The sequence below is a fragment of the Oncorhynchus mykiss genome, chromosome 12, assembly GCF_057628025.1.
Source record: "Oncorhynchus mykiss isolate SJ-2025 chromosome 12, ASM5762802v1, whole genome shotgun sequence".
Taxonomy (NCBI): domain Eukaryota; kingdom Metazoa; phylum Chordata; class Actinopteri; order Salmoniformes; family Salmonidae; genus Oncorhynchus; species Oncorhynchus mykiss.
In genome coordinates, this window is record NC_143033.1 from 42,657,655 (window position 1) to 42,683,364 (window position 25,710).

Below are 25,710 nucleotides of genomic sequence, written 5' to 3' on the forward strand. Positions count from 1 at the left end.
CTGAGTCGCTGTTGGTGAAGGGTTTACACAGGAATAGAAAATATTTGCAGGAGGATATGCAAAGAGCGTTAGGGAAATTGACTGATTTGGAGTTGGCTCTGAATGTCAGTTGGAAGATTGCTGGGGGGTTTGCTGTCATAGTGTACTGCATTTCTTTCGGGCCTTTTCATCATATGGATTTGAGAGACTCTGTATAGTGTGTGTGTGTGTGTGTGTGCCCAGTTAAGTATAACAGTCAAAAACAAATCATCTTCTGGTGTGGTCTAACTCACCACTTGCTGCCAAGCATCACAGTGAAGTTTTTCTCACCTCAAAGTGAGGGCAATTCAGCAGCATTTCCCAAATGGAGGGTCAGAACCTACTGCCAAGTCTTCTGGATAGTTCATAAGTTCATATGCTGCATCATGTTGTCATTGGTATATTTCTGGGCAAAGAGTTAGTGTGGAAAAGCCAAACAAGACCAAACCTGAGTGCCCCACCCACCTAGCAAACTGTGCTTAATGCCAGGTTAATGGACATGACTCCCATGGATCGTAACTCCCTGGGAAATCAATGGCTGTAATGAACAGTCCCTAATGAAGTTTCAAAACGTCAATGACCACTGAGGGAAAGCTTTCAATTGAGAGACTAACAAAATGGCAATGATGACCAGTTAAGCATCATTTGTGACTGTCTAAACCTAGAGTACCCATTTACCTACAGATCTTACGCATATATTCGAATCACCAATCTCAAGGTGGAGTTTCCCTCAAGAAAATGTATTATTTGTACAGAGATTGGTTGACATAGTAGTATTTACATATTCATTCTGCCCCTCAACTTTTTTTTTTAAAGTCAAGCTAAGCTAGACAGCCTCAAATCCAGACTTAATCCTGATAGATCCTGTTTAGCATTCAGTTTAAAAACATCTACCTCTTCAAAGACATCCAGAGAGATTATGGAAGCTCTCTGCCTGCAGTACGGTGCTGTTCCTTTATACTGTAGATGCATACAGAAAAAGCGAGAAACCACCACACGAGGGGAAATTTCTCAATTGCCAGTAGAAAGGGACAATCCAAAGGCGGAGAAGGACATTGGTGAGGCGGAAACATTCAAAGAGATAGAAATAACACGTGGTATTAGCGTAAAGCAGTGTTTTCCAAACCTATACTTGAGCACCCCTCGCTGTTTCACTTATTTGTACTATTCCATAACTAGCACACCTGATTCAACTAATCACTAAGCCCTTGATTAGTTGAAATCAGCTGTGCTAGTACTGGAATTGTTCAACTACTATAAGTGGAACATCTAGGGATATTCGAGGAGAGGTTTGGGAACCACTGTATAGCATAGTTTGCAATTAGTTTAAAACATGATATGCTTTTTAAATTCCATTGTTCTTCCTCACACACAGAATGGTGTGCTTACTTCACTTCAAACATTATGGCCAAGCAATGCTGAAAAGGGCCATAGCAATGTTGATTATGAACAACTGGGGACAGTGATGGGAAAGTCAACCCCAGAGGCACATTCCTTCAAATCAATGCCTTTTAGTGACCATTTAATGCTGGTAGGGTATTGTAAATTATGAGTGATGGCAGAAAAGCTTTTTTGGCTCAAAAGTCTATCAAGCAATTCCTTTTGCAAGGGTCACAGAAATTGTACAACACTTTTTTGACAAATGAGAAACTGTTTTGGGGAACAACCAACCCACTCGAGGTTCTGAATTTGATTAGTGTTCCATCTTTATATCTGCAAAAAAGGATGATTTAATTAGGACAATTCTCAGACGAGGGAGACTGACAGAAATTGTGAAATGGAGATATCTAGGGTGTCCACTGGCTCTGCCCAGAGTTATTGAAAACGCACTTTGGTGATGACAAATATGATTCTTAAAAAAAAAAAGAGTTTCGTAACCTAATGCATCCGATAATAAGCACAGAGCTCTGCAGCTTTCTCTCCAAAACTTGAGGGTTTTACATTTTGTTCGTCTTCCAAGTTGTTTCCGCAGGTCGCAAATAGCAAAATTTGCATGACACGAACTGAATAAAATGTTAAACGCTTTGAAAAAAAAACAACCTTTGTTGGCATTTCACAGAGATACGCTTGTTTGTGAGAAAAAAACTTAGCAAGATCCATCTTACCTCTATTATTGGTTTATGGCCTCTGGATTTGAGAAGAAAGATGATGAGTTCAACGAAAAGCCTGCCAGGTAGCCTTAATTCTCACAGCATTCAGACAGGATGATATTTTCCAGATTTGACCACTTTTTTAATATATATATATATATTTTTTTTATCTGGCCCTAATCACCCTAATTTTGACCATCCTACAAGGGTAAAAAAAAACACCAATAAGTTTTGAACGGATTATGATAGAGACATGGAACTGGTTCTTTTAGAAGATGATCTACACAATTAACATTATTTTACCTATTGGTCGAAATATCTATTTTTGATTGGACACCCTAAGACCTCTCATACGCAACTGGCGATCCGGATCCGGACCGGGGTCAATATGGACCGCAGGTCTCCCCCTCCACCCAACAGAAAATAAAACATAGGGCTTCGAACCCACGGTATAATAAACACAAATAAGACATCGAATGCGTAGAATTGCAGGAAATTAGCTTTAAAAACGGCAAATTCTCTCTTCACCAACAAGAGGGGTGTGAACAGTTTGGGGTCACATGGGTTGCGAGGTGGGAATTTGTTACTATGCCGACATTATCCATCCGGACCTTTGCCACCGAGGAAATACGTGACCGGATTTTCTCAAATAGTACTTGAGTACCCCTGCCCTAAGATATTGTGCAGAAATGTATGAAAGATGTTGAGTACATTATAAATGTGTACAGCACACTGACACTGGGGGATGCCTTTCATAAACAACAATTACAGTCTGAAGTGGGAAAGCTGCACCTCCACGATACCAAAATAATGACATCATATGGCACCAGAGCATGGTTGTGACCAAAAACACCCCTTTGGATGAAATCCTATAATTGCACAGCACCATGGAAAGGCTGAGAGAGGATGATTGGAGGGAAGGTAAGAGCAAATAAAAGGATAAGGCCAACAAGTGAAGGCTCGCCTACAGATCTATATATAAAACAAGTACTGTAGACATACAAACCAACAGACACACACAATACGTGCTTTTGCCTCCTTTCCAGGCTTGCTTTCAGTGTAATGAGTCCCCCTAGATCTAACCTCCTGGTTGACCTGAGATGTGCTGATGAGACGTGCTGATGAGAGGAGGGAAGCGGGGGGAGGCTAGGCTGACAAGTTGACCTGTCCCCCCTGGGGGAAAGCTCTGCTGGGCAGGCAGAGGCTTGAGGGGCACGGACCTGCGAGAAACTACTGGCTATGGAGGTGCTGGACAGGAATGACTGTGTGTATGTGTGTGTGTGTGTGTGTGTGGGGGGGGGGGGGGGGGGGGGTGTCGAGGGTGTATGATGGGAGAAGAGCACAGCGCCGTGACATTTAGGGTGACTCCTAGCCCACGTTACACAGTGCCTCTTGATCACTTGCTCCTCCCCTCACTAGGAAAGTGCAACATCCACTCTGCCCTGAAGGGCTTCACTTAATAGTGTGGATATAATGACTTTTTCCACAAGGCTGGCTGCTGCGTTGCTGCTACTGCATACACAATTACTCTGGGTGGAATCGGCAAAGTGTAATTATCAATTTGTTAAGAGTTGAGTAGTTTGGTTCTCTGGAAATACCTCTGATGTATATAACAAACAGGTGGTGCAAAGGCTGGAATGTGTGTGTGTGTGGACATTCACCAGGACTATTGCGATGCTATTCCTTCCTGCCTGTAAGGCTCTGGTGTAGCTAGCGGGTGCCTTCTAAGACGTCAGCTGCATGCTGCAGTAGGGGCATTGGCTGATGGAGCCTGGGCCTTGACTTGCCGTATGGGATTACAGTGGATTTCAGAGGACATTACACAGTCATTTTATAGCAGAGACAGAATAAGAGGGGTTTTGCCCATAAGGGAAATCCAAGCATAAGAAGGCACACTTGTCCAATTGCAATTAATCGACTCCGACACCTAGCGATATCACCTGCCCCAACCAGAATGACAAATTGGTGAGCAGGGATTTGAGATGAATACTGGTATCTTTCTTTCAATCATCAAAAATGTGTATAAGGGGAGTTGGGGATTCAGATTGGGGGCAGACGTACGCAGAGGACAATATGACTGTATTATGACACCAATTTAATGGCTTTCATCATAGTAAACAGTACACAAACCACAATACCTGCAGGGAAACTAGTTTGCACATGAAAAGATATGATTATCAAAATGTTATAGCAATTGCACCAAAAAAATAAGGTCCATCTTAACAGAATGGTTAATCAATTACAATTATTATAATTGATTGGATGTACACTACAGTATGTAATGCTTTTCCAGTAGCTCAAAGCACTTCACATAGTTTGAGGAGAAATGTTAGACGCAACAATAGACCCCCCCCCCCATAGCTGGAATCTGACAGACAGCAACATTTATCAGTGTGTGTCATCTCAGTTGTTGACCTGTTAGTTCTTAGGCCGTATTGTAATTGCTTACTGTAATGCCTCCCAAAAAGGCAGAGAGATGGAGGAGAGGTTTGACATCAGCAGCCTGTCGGGGTGCGTGAGCAGAGAGGAGAGAGTCGCTAGCATAGCAGCTTGACAGCCTGTCATGTCACCCGATAAGCTTGAAGGTTTGTAAATAGTAATTAGTAAGCAGATTGTTTGAAATTACTCTGTGGATTTGACATGCATGTCATTGTTATAGGCTTGACATGTCATTTTACAAGACATTTCGTTGTTATAATTTGGGACATCCCTTTCAAAACCAGTATAACCAGTCTATAAATATCTTCTGGCATTGGTTTGGTGTCTCCAGAGGGACATACAATGCCATACTGAGGGACAAATACATTGAGAGAAATAAACACAGCAGGAGACTCAAAATAACTCCCTCCATATGCAAACAATATACAATACAAATGATCTCAGGAGAGGTTCTTATAACATGCAGCAGTCATGAATCAGTCACTTATGGGGGAAATAATATGAGGAATCTCGTACACAGCCCTCTGCCCATTTGTCGAGCAGGCTCAGGCCATTTCCTCTTCCAGAAAGGAAGATGGGGAGAAACAGAAACACACACAGAGAGAGAGAGAGTGTGTCTAAGGGAGTCCATAGGCCAGACACAGCATGTTGGGACTTGGGAAAGTCACCCACTGCTTTTCTCATGACCCCTGGTCAGCTTGTAGTCTGCTGTAGCTCGTGGGACAGTGCATGCGGGGAGTCATGGAGCAGAGCAGCAGGAAAGTGCTGTCTGTCTGAGGCATTCGCCTGGAGGATGTCCTGTGTGGCAGAAGCCACTAGTTGAGCCGCGTTTCATTCCAAAAGGCTGCCCCCCTCCCTCAGCCCACGTTCTCTCCCGTCTGTGGATCAGAGATCACTATAGGTAGGTCTAAACATAGCAGCTCTGCTAATTGTCTAATTGTTTTTCCCATTCAGTTTTATCAGAAACTGAGAGCCATTTTCTGGGATTGAAGGCAGCCGAGGGCAACTTTAATAAGGGGCGGAACTGCGGAGGACGCTTGCTAACATTATCTTAGCACTAATGCTAGCTGCCCTCACATACCTGTCCATAACTGTGTGAGAGGCAAAGCACACAACTCGGGTGAACTAATTTCAATCTCCCCAGAGGTCCAAGGATGCATCACAATGTGAGATACATGGCCAGAGGCAATACACAGGATTACAACTGACCACTGTTCTCTGATTGGACAACCCTCATTTTACCTTGTTATAACTAGTGACATGGGTTGGTGTTCTTTCTGTCATTACGTCTAACAATAGTCCAGATAAATCCACAATCCCCTGTAACAAATCAAAAGCATACCAGTTACTCGAGTCCCACACAAGAGACCAGCAACTTCAAATTTGGCCTGTATTCCAGGCTCTAAACGCCATTAGGCAAGCCTCCAGTCCATATTATTTTAAGAAACAAACAATTAGAGATAAGGCACAGTTGTTATAACTTTGATAGATTGCATTCCAGAGGATGGGGGGGGGGGGGGTGAACTCAACGCACTGCAGCAAATACAGTGGAGGGAGGAAACAAACTGTGCCAAACGATGAGGACACGCCAGGCAGAGTCGCATTTATTAGGTACCAAAGCGATGAAAACAGACAAACAGGGAGGGAATACCTGGACTTGTCCAATAAGAAACATTGCATGTCCTAATGATCACTACCTAGACTAAGGCATGCTGTATCTTGATGAGGGACAGACATGTTGCTAAAATAAAGTCCAGAACCTTCCTCACTATTAAAAACAACACTGAATTCTAGAGAGTAGGTGAAGTGGGGAGTATTACACATGACACTCTTCCCCAGGCACGCTTTTCCTCAAACCCAGAAGGATTTCGGAAGCCCATATGGGATGACCTTGTTAAATAAGTCAGTCCTTTGTAGAGCACACCTGGAAAACAAATGAAGATATTATCTTCCCAGGGATGGTGTGTCTGGAATGGAAGTGTCATCAACTAGCGTGTTGTTCCTTCCATCTCATTTTAAACTTGTTCTAAGTATAGCATTTTAAATCCTTTGTTGTCCATTAAAACAGTTAACAGTTTGAGGAAGTATAAGGTCATTAAAATTGGGTCTAATTATTCATTAAGGATTTTTTTCCATTAATTACAGGTCCAAATTATCCAGATAACCCTGAACCACCTCGTGATCCGACTGAAAGAGCAAAAAGCCTTCAATTGTAACAATACTGGTACAGTTTTCCTTTGACCCACCCCTACCCACTCCAGTAATTAGGAAAAACAAGTCCAGGCACATCAAGCAGCGAGACTTTTTATAAAAACACATTTCTTCAGTAATGAGATTCAGTAAAGTACTGGATACAATACAAGGTCACTTTAAACAATTACAACACATATGAGACTAATGGCATTCAAATGAGCAAAACCAAAATGACTAGGCTTAGACTTGACAATCCTAATTGATGTAGGGATCTCAGGACAATGTAACTAACACCATGCAATAGACGGTCCTATTAAATATGATTACTGTATGTTTTATAGCGCCTGACATTACAACATGTACTGTTGGCTGCTGTGTTGAGAGGACAAAGAGCATGGCCAAGTAAAAAAAAATATATACACATATACATATATATAACTGTCATTTCCATGTAAAAGCACCCATGAGCAGTTTATAGGATCATATCAAATTTGGTCTTGTTGGTGGCAGACCGCATTAGAATAATAGCCTGTGTGTAGAAGAATACCCAAACATTCAAAGCAGGATATTACATTTTTCTACCTTTGTGCACTCGTTCAGGATACATCCTCATAAAGAGAATGACATTCATATCCATAATTATGCATTTCTGTGTTGTACAGATTAAGGACCCATGATGTCATTCTGTTACCGGGTGTTGATCCACTTCACTTACTGCAGTTCAATAAACAAGAGATGTTCTCAAACTCAAGGCGTCATATCATAGCCCCATTCTTTCTGCAGAAATCTTTGAATCTTAATTTGGAGTAAATATTTATCAGATTTTGGAAAATGTGCTCACAAACAGAGATTTTACTGTCATTCTGCTACCAAACTTTGCATCTTCAATGTTCCTCAAGTAAAAGTATTTTAGCAACATCTTCAGTGGCAATTGTTCAAAGTAGACTTCTGCACATAGGTGTATGGTTTGCTAAACTTTGGTTGACATACATTTTAAAATGTGAAAAGTGAGTCTCAGCATTACTCTGTTACACTGGAATTGCCCAAACCCAGATTCTAAAAAGGTCCAACTGAGCAAGAAGCTGCGATGAAAAGAAAAATAATGCTGGCTACTGGCTTAATGTCATATTAATGGCATTGTGTGACACACACTTGCTGTGAAGCAGTGTGTTTACAATACATTAGTCTAATGTAGCCTACTTTAACTCCAGACTTCAGTTCCAAGACACTAGTTTTAACACTGTCACACACAACACTAACACGCCCCCCCATAACTCAACAATGTGATTGAAAAGGCAACAAGACAATCACAGGTTATCCTGTTTTCAAGAGAAGACAAACACAGCCATGGGAATGAAAGCATACAAGTAGAACTAGCCATCTTCCTGTTAGCAAGACTCTATTCACAACCATTTCCTCCCATGCCTTGGCCCCTACATCATAGGGGACACACCTGCTGTAGACTGTTGGTGAGTCAAACAGATAACTAATTTATAAATCAGGTGGGTTATTGTTCAGCTACCGAGCAGTATTTTCTGCACTTCATACTTAAGGTAAAAGTTTGAGAATAGATTGCAATAAACTTGTGTCAAGTAATGATTCCTTGGAATACACATTACTATTTGGCAATGAATGCCACACCCTGATAAGGTGAAATGAGCTAGTGTGAGATTGCCAGCATCAGCACATGATTGTTTTGGAAACAAAACACTGAAAAGGGCAGAGAATCCTAGGACAGATGTGGGAAAGAGAGATAGGAAGTTTCCACTACATCCCATGTCCAGTGAATACTTTGGTTCCGTTTTTGGCTTTTTTTTTTTTTTTTTACTGGGAAAGAATACCACTCGTTAAAAATGCACCGTGTCTGAAAATTCTTTGTCAAAATCTAAGACTATTCCTACATATGACATTGTCCATAAACTATATATAAATTGGTTAAATTGTAAAATAAATGTCATTACGACCAAAATATTTGATGTTAGAATGCTCGATAGTGTGATGTGAAACAAGACTTTGCTAAACAGTGTTAGTCCACTGTTCAGGCAGTGTGTGTCCATTTTATAATAAAGGGATTAATCCTCCCTGGCCAGCAGAATTGTGTGTAACACACTTGTTTCAAATCCAATGGAAAACGAACAGGTGTTTCAGGTTAAATCCCCATCTCGAGTACGGGAACTTAATCGTCTACTACTCCACAACAAAATTAGAAATTCCACTGTCTATTAGGTCAAGTTTTGTACTGTCATTCGGAGGCAGCTAGAACATTGTTTTATGTTGTCGGTGTTGTCAGTTCGAAGACAATGTTGGTTACAAAACACCTTGCATCCACATATAGCCTACTAAACAATAAGACAACTACTTTTGAAATGATAAATTGTGTTATTTCAAACTCAAAATGACTATTGTCTTACCTGTAAAAAACAAGAAAAATGTGAACGACAGCAAGATGCAAAGTTTCCTCGAAGTATACATCTCCATAGTTCAACATGCGTCTTCTGTTTGACCCACAGCTGCTGTTTCCTGTCTTAATGTATTGTCTCCCCGTTATCTGTGAGCAATTTCGCACTACCTTGAACCGCCAGAGCGAAGACTTGGGGTAGCGAGTTTACAGTGGGCAATGTGACATTATCCGGAGTTAAATCATCTCGTTCTCAGCAGCAGTTGACGTGAGAGTGATAAAGCCTCGCGTTCGCATTTAGCGTAGCGCGCAAATAATTTTTCCAGCAGCCTACTTTGGCAAGTGTCCAGATATTTTCTTACAAAAATGTCTTCGTCGACTTCGTCGTTCATGCATCGGTCGTCGTCAAAAACGAACAAAGTTCTCACGGTGAGAATGCTCTGCCCTGCCACCTCAATAACCGACACCTGTGCACATTAACAACGTCACTCTTGACATTCTGCGCACTTACAGGTGTAGTGGTTCTATTCCCAAATAAAGAAACCGTATGAAAATAACTATTCCCAATTATAAACTGGGTGGTTCGAGCCCTGAATGCTGATCGGCTGACAGCCGTGGTATATCAGACCGTTTACCACGGGTATGACAAAACATATTTTTACTGCTCTAATTACGCTGGTAACCAATTTATAATAGTAACAAGGCACCTCGGGGGGTTTGTGGTATATGGCCAATATACCACGGCTAAGGGCTGTATCCAGGGACTCCGTGCTGCGTCATAGTTAAGAACAGTCCTTAGCCCAGCCCTGGTATATTGGTCATATACCACACCCCGTCGTGCGTTATTGCTTAAATAGAACCTTGGTACATTGATTACACATTACTTATTGTATATTGCACATATAGGATACATATTATATATGTTATTAGCTGATTCAGGGTATAACTAGGCTACTGTTGGAGGCTAGTGCAAAATGCCTTTTTCAGTTCATAGACATTATTTATTTAGCTAGAGAGCTATTTCTGGACATTACTATCTAGACAGCCTACACACCTGCTATGTGTGCTGAGTTCCAAATTAGGAACTCAATGGGGGCTGGCAATGATACAGTATGATGACAGTCAACTCCTTTAAAAAATTGTGACTTTTTACAAATGATTACAATATAACAAATCAGCTGATAAAGCTTTTCAGACAATGGCCATGGTTAGCTCATATGTTGATACACACATTGAGGCTAATGCATAAGTGTGCAATCTAACCAATTCCAAAATGATCTACTTTTCTTTCCCTCTCTTGAAACTGCAATTCATGTTCTATTACTCCTTTAGATCTCTCAGGTGGCTAATGCAAAGAAACAAGCCTCAGTGGCTTGTCAAGAGAGCTTTGGCACCCCCAGCACTTAGCAGGCAACTTGGAAGTGGAGAATGTAGACAAGCCCAGCCCTTAGAGGTGAATACCTGACTCACTCTGCTTTCTCTGAGGCTGGTCGGTTGCCATGGAAATACTGCCGAGGCTAATGCAGCAAGATTACTAAATTATTAGAGTCCAAAGGCTAATGGGTCGCATCTATACGTAAAGAGTTGCCAATGTTGCCAATGGATTACATCGGGACCTCCCCTGAATTGCTACATTCAGAGGGTGGGTGGTTGTGTCAAGGAACATCAGCACTGTCTGAAAGGAAACCGGATATGTTGGCCCCTAGACTGAAAAGGACTATATTTTGATTCATTTTATATTCAAGTTCAGACTATTTTTGATGAATCTCCTATGCAATTTCCTCAAAGCCAATTTCTCTACATATAGGCTTACTAGAATATCTTGTAGTTAGTAGATGTGAAGCCCATGCAGGCTATAAAGCAGGGCTGGCTCTAGCCTTTTGGGGGCCCTAACTGAGATTTGGTGACCCCACATAGTTTTAAAGGTAATTCCTGCAATTCTACTAATTTAGCTATGGGGCAGAGAGAAAAATGTGCAATTTTACTGCTAATTTCCTGTAACTTGACCCAATTTTACCAGAGGGTGGAGAGACATTCTTGCCTTTTCAAAGCTAATTTCCTGCAATTCTACACATTCGCCATGACTTATGACATGTTAATATGATATCTGAGTGAGAGTGACTAACAAAATCAATGGGGGCCCCATGGAGGTAAGGGGCCCGGGGGCACGTGCCCTGTGTGTCTGGTCATTATTCGGCCATGATTACTGCAAGTTTAGATAGCTGGCTAGAATAATTAACCAATCTACATTTTTTTTTAAATCGCTGAGTGACTGTCTGTAGCTATGTTTCCATTAACTTGTCCAGTGATTTTCTTTGTAGACATTTAGAAAGTTTTCATAGAAAATACATGCGACAATTGCCTGTTACAGTGCGATTCCATTTATCTATCTTATGTCGATAAAAAGAGCTGGATGTAATGACGTCACATTTTTAAAAAACAAAATAACAAAATAAGCAAAAACCTACAGTGTCAAATAAAAATTAAGGCAAATTAGGCAAATTGCGCATGAATACATTTGCGACAGCCTGTATGCTCTTCCACCTATCTGTTTCATGTCTCAGGTAGCCCGTGAAAGCTAGCATGGATAGAATGCAATAATTGATTAACATTTACTATATTGTAATAATTCTCATCTGCCAACATATTGCCATGGTCCGTGCCATGGTGAAACTTGTACTCCTGCAGATCTGAAAATGTTGGATTGTGAAACTTGCCAGTCAACCAGAAAAGCAAGGTGAAGTAATTTAGAAAACTCTTGAAAGTCAGGACAATCCTTGTCCTGCAAAGAACCATCATTTTTTATAGTTTACATTTTTTATATAGCAAGCAGTTGGCCTAGGCATTCAGAATCAGAGGTGTGGACTCGAGACAGATTCGAGTGACAAATAGGGTGACTTGCAACTCGACTGTTGTTCCTGAAACCATTGACATACGTTAGCCTACTGTAACCACATACAGAGAGGGGGTGTGTGTGTGTTACATTTGGGCAATTGTGTACAAGTCTACATCGTCTGATTGCGATCCTCGATAGTCGATCGCAATGGGGGGTTGGAGGTGCGGGTCTTTCTCATGATGTAGCCATGATGTATTTCCATAGAAATATAAAGTTTATTTGAAAGAAAAAAATATATATATTTTTAAAAGCATTCACGATTTGCGTAAATGTAATATACTAACTATTACTCTTGTTAAAAATATGAAATGGTATTACATTTGGCGAAGAGCACATTATGACTTGTTTAGGACTCAAAACTCAAAGTTTAGGACTTGAGACTTGACTTGAGACTTGTCGGTCTTGACCTGGGACTTGACTTGGGACTTGAGTTCTAAGACTTGAGACTTACTTGTGACTTGTAAAACAATGACTTGGTCCCACCTCTGTTTAGAATTAAATGTAGAGTGCAGCTTTATAGTTATTTAATGATATCAAGTGCCCTACGTACCTTAAAAATGATTCTGCATTATTTTTTTTTCGAAAAACACAGTTTATCATTATTTGTCACAATAAAGAAAGTCAGACAAAAGAAAAATCCACCCTGTCAAGAAGATAAAAATGTTGTCGACTCTTTAGAAAATGTATCCTCTCTGCCGTTTCCATTATACATGTTGCAATGATTTATTTTGCGACATTGCTTTTTTTGAATAAACCTGGGTCAATGGAAACCTGCCTAGTGACTGACATGACCTCACGTAGCAGGGGTAGAAAGACGCATGAGCAGAGTCCCCACCAGTGGAGGCTGCTGAAGGGAGAACAGCTCATAATAATGTGTTTGATGCCATTGCACCTATGGCCCTCCAGCCATTACCACAAGCCTGTCCTCCCCAATTAAGTTATACCACCAACCATCTGTGGTCCCTACTTCTGTTTTTGTTCTAGGGGAAAGGGAAGTTAGGTTGTAAATACTGTATCCCTGAAAACTAGAAACATCCACTTTCTCCCAAATCCGCTAAGGGTGTGACTGACATAACAAGAGAAAAACTGCTAATACACAACCACATTCTGGAATTGCACCTTGTGTATTATACTATGCTAACTCTCAACAATAAGTTGAGACCCCGACAGAGTTCCTAAACAATACATAATTGTTCTAGATATCATTTTTCAGAATTGGGACATTTAAATGTTGTGGCCTGTTGTGGACGACTATGGGACATTGTGGCAGTGTTCGGCTATCCCTGAGCAAATGTCCGCTCTCCTTAACCACAAAACGCATACAGACAGGGCTTGCTGCCAAAGGCAGGGCCCGCAGCCTGTTAAGAAGACAATGTGCATTGAAGTTAAATACTAGTGAGGTTGAAACAGCCACTGCCATCTCGAAGAGGCTAAAGCAAACGAAGCATCTTCGCTAAAAGGCTAAAGGTAAAGAAGAGGCAAACACCTACACTACCGGTCAAAGGTTTTAGAACACCTACTCATTCAAAGGTTTTTCTTAATTTTTCCTATTTTTTACATTGTAGAATAATAGTGAAGACATCAAAACTATGAAATAACACATATGGAATCATGTAGTAACCAAAAAGTGTGAAAGAAATACAAAAATATTTTTTATTTCAGATTCTTCACCCTTTGTTTTGACGGAAGCTTTGCACACTCTTGGCATTCTCTCAACCAGCTTCATGAGGTAGTCACCTGGAATGCATTTCAATTAACAGGTGGGCCTTCTTAAAAGTCAATTTTTGGAATTTCTGTCCTTCTTAATACGTTTCAGCCAATAAGTTGTGTCGTGACAAGGTAGGGGGGTGTACAGAAGATAGCCCTATTTGGTAAAAGACCAAGTCCATGTTATGTCAATAACAGCTCAAATAAGCAAAGAGAAAAATGACAGTCCATCATTATTTTTAAGACATGAAGGTCAGTCAATATGGAACATTTCAAGAACTTTGAAAGTTTCTTCACGTGCAGTCACAAAAACCATCAAGCACTATGATGAAACTGGCTCTCATGAGTACAGCCACAGGAATGGAAGACCCAGTTCATTAGAGTTACCAGCCTCAGAAATTGCAGTGCAAATAAATGCATCACAGGGTTAAAGTAACAGACACATCTCAACATCAACTGTTCAGAGGAGACTGTGTGAATCAGGCCTTCATGGCTGAAATACTGCAAAGAAACCACTACTAAAGGACACCAAGAAGAAGAAACTTGCTTGGGCCAAGAAACACAAGCAATGGAATTTAGACCAGTGGAAATTTGTATTTTGGGTCTTTTTGGTCAACTGTAAAGCATGGAGGAGGTGGTGTTATGGTGTGGGGGTGGTTTGCTGGTGACACTGTCTGTGATTTATCCAGCATTGCTACCACAGCATTCTGCAGCGACACACCATCCCATCTGGTTTGGGCTTAGTGGGACTATCATTTGCTTTTCAACAGGACAATGACCCAACACACCTCCAGGCTGTGTAAGGGCTATTTTTCCAAGAAGGAGAGTGATGGAGTGCTGCATCAGCTGACCTGGCCTCCACAATCCCCAACCAAATTGAGATGATTTGGGATGAGTCGGACTGCAGAGTGAAGGAAAAGCAACCAACAAGTGCTCAGCATATGTGGGAACTCCTTCAATACTGCTGGATAATCATTCCAGGTGAAGCTGGTTGAGAGAATGCCAAGAGTGTGCAAAGCTGTCATCAAGGCAAAGGGTGGCTACTTTGAATTATCTGAAATATAACATATTTTGATTTGTTTAACACTTCTTTGGTTACTACATGATTCCTTATGTGTTATTTCATAGTTTTGATGTCTTCATTAATTTTCTACAATGTAGATAATAGTAGAAATAAAGAAAAACCCTTGAATGAGTAGGTGTTCTAAAATGTTTGACCAGTAGTGCATGTTCATTGGTGGCCCATATCATACAATAGCAATGGTCTGAGTGTTTCAAATATTTAATGAAGACACTAACAGGGAATTTCATCCATTGCCTAGTTCCATCAAACCCCAATGTGAACCAGTACTTATTGTTAGTTTTATTGTGGTAGTATTCCAACTGACACAAACAATGACCCTTGACCTACCTTGACTCAACCTCAAAGCTGATAAAGGTGGACACATGGTGAGTTAATCATTGACCAGTAGCAGCTTTGATTCAAGCACATGCATCCTCCATGGTCTGCCATTATGAAGACCCTTTGTTGAATTCACCACATTTTCCTGAAGAAACATACAAAAGTACTCATAAATGTGCACCTAAAATCTTGGACAACAATGCTAAATAATGTTGAGAGTATCATAATAATGGCCTACCTGTCATATTTCCCCTCTTGTCCTGTGCACAACGTATTGTATATCCTGTAAAAAGTGCATCATCTCTGATAGGCAATAATATGAACAGTTGAAGCTTCACATGCTTGCATACATACACACAGACGCACGCACTTGACAGCCTAGTAGTGTTCACACTATTTCTCTAGAGATGATGGTAATAATCAGACACATAACATGGCCAATAGTCATATGCATTAGTGGTAGGCATGCAGTGAAAACAAACATTTCAGAAGCCTTTTGTCATTACAGAATGAGGGATTGACATCATCTACCAGAAGGGTGGGTATACTAAAAAGCAGGATCAGTTAGTTAGCCGGCTAACTTTGATAAAACCAGAAATAACTATTGATTTTATTACTACTGACTTAGGCTAAATGTATGTGGTTTTGGTTATTGAGTCAATTAGACCATGCACATTTCAAGCGTATCTTTAAAAAAATATATGTGAAGTTATTTCAGAATATTTCTTCAAGTTCGATGGCTAAGTCATTGGTCGTGCTTTGTAGTTTATCCCTCTGGGAAAGTTATGACTTCAAAACAAACAAATATCTGCAATAAAATATGTCATGTTATTTTTCAGATTCTGAAAGTAAAGGTAACTGCTAAAATAAAGGAAACACCAACATAAAGTGTCTTAATCGAGTGTTGGGCAACAACAAGCCAGAACAGCTTCAATGCACCTTGGCATAGATTCTTCAAGTCTCTGGAACTCTATTGCTGCATTTACACAGTCAGCCCAATTCTGACCTTTTTCACAAATTGGTCTTTTGACCAATCAGATCGGCACTGAAAATGAGCTGATGTGAATAAATCTGATGTGATTGGTCAAAAGACCAACTAGTGGTAAAATATCAGAATTGGGCTGCCTGTGTAAACAGTCTATTGGAGGGCTGCGACACCATTCTTCCATGATAAATTTGATCATTTGGTGTTTTGTTGATGGTGGTGGAAAGCGCTGTCTCAGGCATCACTCCAGAATCTCCCATAAGTGTTCAATTGGGTTGAGATCTGGTTACTGAGATGTCCATGGCATATAGTTTACATCGGTTCCATGCTCATAAAACCATTCAGTGACCACTCATGCCCTGTGGATGAGGGGGGGCATTGTCATTCTATGGAGGCATGGCCATGGTAGACAAAATGATGGCCTGCCCAGCATTTGTATACATGACCCTAAGCATGATGGGATGTTAATTGCTTACTTAACTCAGAAACCACACCTGTATGGAAGCACCTGCTTAAAATATACTTTGTGTCCATTTACTCAGGTGTTTCCATTACTTTGGCATTTACCTGCATATTCACCATTGGATTGTGTTTAAGAACGCAATGCCTGTAACTTCTCAGTTATGGCTATCTGCTGCCATCTGGTGACAGAAGTGGTGCATGAAACATTGGCTCTCCTGCAAGGAAGGTTGGTAAGGATAAGACCTAAGGGTCATCACGAGATAGCAGTATGCAGAGACAAGGACCCAACACCTACAAATGAGCCCACTGGAATCTAGAACTATTCAATGAGTGGCAAATGACGGTCTGTGCCCTGTTTATTATTTTCTTCAAAACATGTAAACACAAGACTGTGACCTGGAAACAAAAATACACAAAGACACTGGTTAACCAATAATATATATATATATATATATATATCAAAACATTAACATACTTCTTTGAAATTCATAATGTTAATAAATGCTGGAATGCTTGACAACATCAATATATATTCTTAAATATATATTTCTATATAGAGATAGATTCAACATCTTCATTCATATTGCCCCTCTAGGTCCTCTATTAGAATTGGATCAAGTTCCTGGATCATGATCTTTACCCCGGGATCTTTTTCTGGCACCTTAGACCTGACGATAGACATCCAAATTCAAAGAAATGTAAAGGCAGTTTTAAAACAAGTGCACACCATCTTCTTGTGACAAATATACTGTATGTCCACTGCTATATCCTCAAGGTAGGGAAATGCATTCAGCAGTAGCCATTCCCCTCTCACATCCCCTGATAAGACAGCATGTACACAGACCGGGGTTCAAACACTATTTCAAATATTCTTTTGTGTTTGCTATTGCCTGCCGAATGAGTCAGCTGGGGTTAACAGTTTTGTGACTATTCTTTTGGTTCCATTGACCAAGGCAAGCTCAATCAAGCCCAGCCGAAGTATTTTAAATGATTTCAAATAGCATTTGAACTCAGGTCTGCAGTTAAATTGGGGGAAAGAGATATTGCATGTCCCTCTGGCCCCTGTTCAATCCTTCAGTTAATGGGAGTCAAAACAACAAGCGTTACAACGCCTCTTTGTTGTTGTACTTTAAAGAGTAACCAACTGCAATTTCTAGACATTCCAACAGTGAGCCAGCAGAGAGGAAATCTAGCTCCACCTCGATAAATTTAATGTATATGGCCGAATGTTCAGGGCCCAAGGAGAGGCCCTCTTCCCTGGTCTGCTGGCCGGTGCCGCTGCAATTCCCCTGGAGGAAGCATGTTACGGCCGAGATCTCCCTGCGGCTGTAATGCTTGCCTGAGCTCTGAAAGTGCTGGAACAGACATTGCTGTAAGGTCCTCTCCTCTGCGATGCCCAGGTAGCAGTAGGTCACTTTGGCCCCAGTCCTCTCCCCCTCCCTCACTCGTCCCCCCGGCCTCACCACACTCTCGGACCCGGGCCCGCCGGAGCCCGACGACCCAGAGAGAGGCAAGCTCTGGTCAGTGTCTTGGTGTTGCAGTGGAGAGGCTGGAGCCTCATCCTCCCCTGCGTAGTGCAACTCCGCCACCACGTCCTCGTAGCCTATGGCGTACAGGCCGTAAGTCTTGGGGATACCCCCCGGTAGGAGATACTTGGAGGTCCCGTTGCTACAGCCCGTCACCCTGGCCTGGGCTATGGGGATCCAGTCCACCTCCATGTGCAGTTCCAGGCAGCGTGCTTCGCTAATGGTGATGTCCAGGAACTTATAATACACGTTCTTCCAGTTCATCTTCTGTACTTTGGTCATGATGACACGGCCCTCTGCCTTCTCTGGGTTGAAGTACTCGCGCAGCCGCTTGCCAAGGGGCACCTGGGAGCTGATCTCTGCGTAGTGGTAGCGGATGTCCTCACGCCAGCGCGTGTTGTAGCCCACGCCAAAAATGGCCAGCTTGTTGGAAAGGTGCAGCCGGGAGAAGTCGGTCCACGTCTGAAAGTGCTCCCACTTCACCTGCACCGACTCCAGGATACGCACCACGTTCAGCATCACTGCCTGTTTCCTGACAGGGACAGAAATAAATGACCGGTCAAGATTTGGTTGGAACCATTGGAGGGTTGGTAATGAGAACAGCTGCTTAATTTTGATGAAGACTAGACATTGAATGATGCAGAGACCAAGTTTCTGTAAGCGATTTGTTTTTCAAATATATCACATCTTGGCAGTAAAAAAATAAGCATTTAGTTTGGCATTATATTCATATTACACAGTGTTATTAGGGATCATTCATTCTATGGAGAAAAAAATACATACTGGACTTGCTCCGAAGGCTCAGGTCGCAGCTGCAGGACTCTGGCATTCTTTGGTGGCTGTGTTTCCTCTGAAGAAATGAACAGTATTTTCAATCAACATCAAAATAACACAATAAATGCTACCTGACAGGCATTTGGCCTCATTAGCCAACTCCTACATTATTCCTTTTGACATAGAGTGAAGGAATAGCCTGCATACTAACGACAGGGCTTCCAAACATTTCACAGTCCCGTAACTACCCCTAGTAAGAACTACCAGCACCCTGGATAGTCTACCTACCCCTTTAACAAAAATAAGTCTGCTGACCACTTCACTATAGCCCACTTTTGTCAACCCTACAATCAATCACCACCACTCACCAGTTTCCATCTCTCCCTCCTGGAAGGCCGAGGCCAGCACCTGGTTGCACCAGTCTTCCTGGGAGAAATCCTCCATGGTGCTGCCGTCAGACTCCATTTCCTGGTACAGGCCACTGCTGTTGATGAGGACGGGGGCACACATCTGGGAGTCCCAGCCTCCCTGGCCAAACACCTTTTCCAGCTGCTCGATGGAGTAGCTGCTCTTCCTCTTGCCGACACCGTGCTCCTTCACTCGGCTGTAGCACCGTCGCAGCGTCTGCGGGTCATAATGGATGTGTAAATGTTAGAGGAAGAGCTTGAGGTTTGTGTTAGCTACTAGGCTAGCTATAGGCATATCCAATGCCACAAATACACCAGATTTGAAAAATAATTTACTGAAATCCTTTGCTTTGAAATTAAACTGAGGATATTTAATTCTCTACAATTGCACTAGATGCAAAATTCAACCATCTTCTGCAAACTTCCAGTCAGCTTACCGGATAGCTATCTACATTTGAAGTCGGAAGTTTACATACACTTAGGTTGGAGTCATTAAAACTCGTTTTCAACCACTCCACAAATATCTTGTTAACAAACTATAGTTTTGGCAACTCTGTTAGGACATCGACTTTGTGCATGACACAAGTCATTTTTCCAACAATTGTTTACAGATTATTTCACTTCTAATTCACTGTATCACAATTCCAGTGGGTCAGAAGTTTACATACACTAAGTTGACTGTGCCTTTAAACAGCTTGGAAAATTCCAGAAAATTATGTCATGTCTTTAGAAGCTTCTGATAGGCTAATGGACATAATTTGTGTCAATTGGAGGTGTACCTGTGGATGTATTTCAAGGCCTGCCTTCAAACTCAGTGCCTCTTCGCTTGACATCATGGGGAAATCAAAAGAAATCAGCCAAGACCTCAGAAAAAAATGGTAGACCTCCACAAGTCTGGTTCATCCTTGGGAGCAATTTTTCAAATGCCTGAAGGTACCACGTTCATCTGTACAAACAATAGTACACAAGTATAAACAACATGGGACGACGCAGCCATCATACCGCTCATGAAAGAGACGCGTTCCGTCTCCTAGAGATGAACGTACTTTGGTGCGAAAAGTGCAAATCAATCCCAGAACAACAGCAAAGGACCTTGTGAAGATGCTGGAGGAAACGGGTACAAAAGTATCTATATCCACAGTAAAATGAGTCCTATATCGACATAACCTGAAAGGCCGCTCAGCAAGGAAGAAGCAACTGATCCAAAACCTCCATAAAAATACCAGGCTATGGTTTGCAACTGCACATGGGGACAAAGATAATCAAATATCCTCTGGTCTGTCTGATAAAACAAAAACAGAACTGTTTGGCCATAATGACCATTGTTATGTTTGGAGGAAAACGCAAGCTGAAGAACACCATCCCAACCTTGAAGCATGGGGGTGGCAACATCATGTTGTGGGGGTGCTTTGCTGCAGGAGGGTCTGGTGCACTTCACAAAATAGATGGCATCATGAGGTAGGAACATTATGTGGATATATTGAAGCAACATCAGTCAGGAAGTTAAAGTTTGGTTGCAAATGAGTCTTCCAAGTGGACAATGACCCCAAGCATACTTCCAAAGTTGTGGCAAAATGGCTTAAGGACAACAAAGTCAAGGTATCGGAGTGGCCATCACAAAGCCCTGACCTCAATCCTATAGAAAATGTGTGGGCAGAACTGAAAAAGCGTGTGTGTGCAAAGATGGCTACAAACCTGACTCAGTTACACCAGCTCTGTCAGGAGGAATGGGCCAACATTTACCCAACTTATTGTGGGAAGTTTGTGGAAGGCTACCTGAAAATGTTTGACCCAAGTTAAACAATTTAAAGACAATGCTACCAAATACTAATTGATTGTATGTAAACTTCTGACCCACTAGGAATGTGATGAAAGAAATAAAAGGTGAAATAAATCATTCTCTATACTATTATTCTGACATTTCACATCCTTAAAATAAAGTGGTGATCTTAACTAACCTAAGACATGGAATTTTTACTTGGATTAAATGTCAGAAATTGTGAAAAACTGAGTTTAAATGTATTTGGCTAAGGTGTATGTAAACTTCCGACTTCAACTGTATCTAGCTCAGGGAAGGGCAACTGGTTACATTATCTCACTACATTACTACACTGAACAAACATATAAAACGCAACATGCAACAATAATAAAGATTTTACTGAGTTACAGTTCATATAAGGAAATCTGTCAATTGAAATACATTCATTCGGCCCTAATACGGTATATGGATTTCACATGACTGGGAATACAGATATGCATCTGTTGGTCACAGATACCAAAAAAAAAAGTAGGGTCGTGCATCAGAAAACCATTCAGTATCTGGTGTGACCACCATTTGCCTCATGCAGCGTGACACATGTCCTTTGCATAGAGTTGATCAGGCTGTTTATTGTGGCCTGTGGAATGTTGTCCGTCCCCTCTTTAATGGCTGTGCGAAGTTGCTCGATACTGGAACACGATGTCATACACGTCGATCCAGAGCATCCAAAACATGCTCAAAAGGTGACAAGTCTGGTGAGCATCCAAGCCTGAGAAGAACTGGGACATTTTCAACTTCCAGATATTGTGTACCGATCCTTGTGACATGGGGCCGTGCATTATCATACTGAAACATGAGGTGATGGCCATTGATAAAATACAATTGTGTTAGTGGTCCATAGCTTATGCCTACCCATACCATAACCCCACCATGGGGCACTCGATTCACAACATTGACATCAGCAAACCACTCTCCCACACAGAGCCATACACACTGTCTGCCATCTGCCCGGTACAGTTGAAACCGGGATTAATCTGTGAAGAGAACACTTCTCCAGTGTGCCAGTGTCAATTGAAGGTGAGCATTTGCCCACTGAACTCTGTTACGACCCCAAACTGCAGTCAGATCAAGACCCTGGTGAGGACGACGAGCACACAGATGAGCTTCCCTGAGACGGTTTCTAACAGTTAACAGAAATTCTTCCGATGCGCAAACCCAGTTTCATCAGCTGTCCGGGTGGCTCATCTCAGACCATCCCACAGCTGAAGAAGCCGTATGTGGAGGTCTTGGCATGGTTACATGTGGTCTGCGGTTTTGAGGCCGGTTGGACATACAGTACTGCCAAATTCTATAAAACTTTACATTACATTCTCTGGCAAGACCTCTGGTGGACATTCCTGCAGAGAGCATGACAATTGCACGCTCCCTCAACTTGATACATCTGTGGCATTGTGTTGTGTGACAAAACTGCACAAGGTGCACCTGTGTAATGATCATGCTGTTTAATTAGGTTATTGATATGCCACACCTGTCAGGTGGATGGATTATCTTAGCAAATGAGAAATACTAACAGGGATGTAAACAAATGTGCACAAAATTGGAGAGAGATACGCTTTTTGTGCAGATGGAAAATGTCTGGGATCTTATATTTCCGATAATGAAACGTGGGACCAAGACTTTACATGGTGCGTGTATATTTTTGTTCTGTATAGCTCTCTAGAAAGGTAACGTTACTTAGTCATGGGGCATAGCTAGGAAGGTAGCAATGACAACATCCTGGATAACATAAAATTAATGAACATAACACGAAGTTCCCTAGCAAGAGTCTGGCAGATGGCTAACGTTAGCTACCTAGCTAGGTGATAGATGAACATGCTTACTCTGTCCCCCATTACCTTCATCCTTTCCCTGCATTGGGATGGGGTCCTTTCGTAGCCGAGCTCTGCTAGGGCTCGTGAGACCCGCTCGTACATTGCGGGACCAGGAGCCTTTCCAGAGAAAACGGTGCCTGCAACCTCCAGCTGCTGCATTCGTGCCTCTGTCAGTCTTTCATTCCCCCATACCGCAATAAGGGCGTTTGTTTCTGATGGGGTCCACGACATCCCTCGGCAAGCGGTGAAGCTATTTGATGCACAGGCCGATCCACTTCGGCCTGCGCTCCCAGAAATCGACAAACCTACGTTGAGAGGCGAGAATCGATTAGGTGTGGAGGGATTGGAATGATATTGGTTGCTGTCGCTCAAATCTTCTGATTCTGGTGATGGCACTTCTGTTTTCGGTATCTTTAAAGGCGTCGATATCTCTGGAGAATGATCAGCGTTACTGGGCGCCGCCATCTTGCTTCTGTTGCTAAGGGGCGGGGGGTGGGAGTTGACGTCTTCTCAGTGGATTGGGTGAGCGGTCAATTAATATTGCAAACAGAAAATATGGGTCAAGCCATCTGCACTGTATAATTTGTGTGCGCGCATGCACTCGTCGTTGCCATGTTCCCGTGTAAATGTTGGGAGGGCCGGAGGGGTGTGTGTGTTTTGAGAGAGCACTGCAGTTATTGGCTAAGTCACGTGAGTGAGAGGAGCGGGCAGCACGCGTGCACGTTGTGACAACTTTTTTACCAGTTGTTGGTAGACTATTTTTATTGTCATTATGGAGACACCTATTTCCAAACCTTTTTCCAGAAGATATATTAATACCCTAGAACCGATGCACATTAAGAAATAATGGAGATACAGCACTGGAAAACGACTTTGGGCGCACTAGTGCGCATTTCACAAATCCGCTCGGAGGTGGTTTAAACTGCATTCTAATGTTGACTTCTTAAAGAAAACGCTATCAAGTGCTTTACGCATGCTCAGTTCTCGTGTCTCGGGGGCTGCCCGTGTGGACTTTTGAAGTGTAAATTATGCAACTCCCCCGCGTGGTTCTTTTTATGGGGAAAAGTCCTCAATGAAACTGACATTAGGCTAAATGTCGAGAATTATACATTTGCCTCTGTTGGCCATCAAGTAGTCTACTAATGTATATGCCATTGTAGGCTACCATTTGATACAATAAATATGTTGAAATTACGATATCACAGGTCATTGCAAATCTGTGCCACCTGTGTAGTCTACCTGGAGCTGGCAAATCAATGTAAAAAAAAATAGCCTATAACTTCAGTTTGTTGTTTTTGAAATCTTGTGTTATTATGAATGCAGTAGTCAGATTAGGCTACAGGTAAAACACATTCTAAAAAATTAACACTGGCTGCGGTTAACAAGCATATTCATTCCCTAAATTCTAGACCTCAGCTGAATCTGGTAATGAATGGTGTGGCTGTTGAACAAGTTGAGGAGACTAAATTACTTGGTGTTACCTTAGATTGTAAACTGTCATGGTCAAAACATATATATTCAAAGGTTGTAAAGATGGGGAGTGGTCTGTCCGTAATAAAGAGATTATCTGTTTTTTTTTAACACTCCAAAAAAGCAAATCCAGCAGGCTCTAGTTTTATCTTATCTTTATTATTGTCCAGTCGTGGTCAAGTGCTGCAATGAAAACCTAGTTAAACTGCAGCTGGCCCAGAACAGAGCGGCACGTCTTGCTCTTCATTGTAATCAGAGGGCTAATATTTATACTATGCGTGCCAGTCTCTCTTGGCTAAGAGTTGAGGAAAGACTGACTGCGTCACTTATTGTTTTTATAAGAAACATTCATGTGTTGGAAATTCATTCGGTTTGCATAATCAATTTACACATAGCACTGACACACACTTACCCCACCAGACATACCACCTGGGTTCGTTTCACAGTCCCCAGGTCCAGAACAAATTCAAGGAAACGTACAGTATTATATAGAGCCATGAGTGTATGGAACTCCATTCCATCTTACATAGCGCAAGTGAACAGCAAACGTGTTTTATTTAAAATGAATAAAGCCACACCATACGGCACGACGCCTCACCCCATGTAACCTACTTGTTGTATGCATGTACTGACACACAATCAAATTGATTCATAAAGCCCTTTTTACATCAGCCGATGTCACAAAGTGCTATACAGAAACTCAGCCTAAAACCCCAAATAGCAAGCAAAGCAGATGTAGAAGCACAGTGGCTAGGAAAAACTCCCTAGAAAGGCAAGAACCTAGGAAGAAACCTAGAGAGGAACCCGGCTCTGAGGGGTGTCCAGTCCTCTCATGGCTGTGCCGGGTTTAGATTATAACAGAACATGGCCAAGATGTTCAATGTTCATAGATGACCAGCAGGGTCAAATAATAATAATAATAATCACAGTGGTTGTGGAGGGTGCAACAGGTCAGCAGGAGTAAATGTCAGAAGGCTTTTCATAGCCCGAGCATTCAGAGTTGGAGACAGCAGGTGCGGGACAAGATAGCACATCCTGTGAACGGGTCAGGGTTCCATAGCCGCAGGCAGAACAGTTGAAACTGGAGCAGCAGCATGACCAGGTAGACTAGGGGCAGCAAGGAGTCATCAGGCCAGGTAGTCCTGAGGTATGGTCCCAGGGCTCAGGTCCTCCGGTAGGGGAGAGAGAGAGACTTAGAGGGAGCATACTTAAATTCACACAGGAGAAATACTCCAGATATAACAGACTGATCCTAGCCCCCTGACACAAACTATTGCAGCATAAATTCTGGAGGCTGATGCAGGAGCAGTCGG

General features: G+C 42.0%; 2 protein-coding genes across 3 annotated transcripts in view; both read right to left on the minus strand.

The window, feature by feature from the left end:
- The window catches only part of esama (endothelial cell adhesion molecule a), a 72,314-nt gene extending 62,381 nt beyond the window's left edge, over nt 1-9,933 (minus strand). The window contains exon 1 of the mRNA XM_021623798.3: nt 9,152-9,933. Coding sequence (XP_021479473.1) covers nt 9,152-9,218 — 67 coding nt within the window. The 5' untranslated portion in view covers nt 9,219-9,933. The remainder of the gene's footprint in view (nt 1-9,151) is intronic.
- A 6,984-nt stretch (nt 9,934-16,917) lies between these two features.
- On the minus strand, nt 16,918-23,474 carry LOC110537621 (myb/SANT-like DNA-binding domain-containing protein 2). Of its 2 annotated transcripts, none has more exons than XM_021623800.3 (4): nt 22,937-23,474; nt 19,259-19,514; nt 18,900-18,966; nt 16,918-18,648 (listed from the first exon to the last, which is right to left on the minus strand). In XM_021623800.3, exons 1-4 carry the CDS (start codon nt 23,390-23,392, stop codon nt 17,694-17,696), a joined length of 1,734 nt encoding a protein of 577 aa, XP_021479475.3. In that variant the 5' UTR covers nt 23,393-23,474; the 3' UTR covers nt 16,918-17,693. The 2 variants fall into 2 exon arrangements, with proteins under 2 accessions (XP_021479475.3, XP_021479476.3); XM_021623801.3 differs by having other exon boundaries at nt 22,952-23,473.
- Between the last annotated feature and the right edge of the window lie 2,236 nt (nt 23,475-25,710).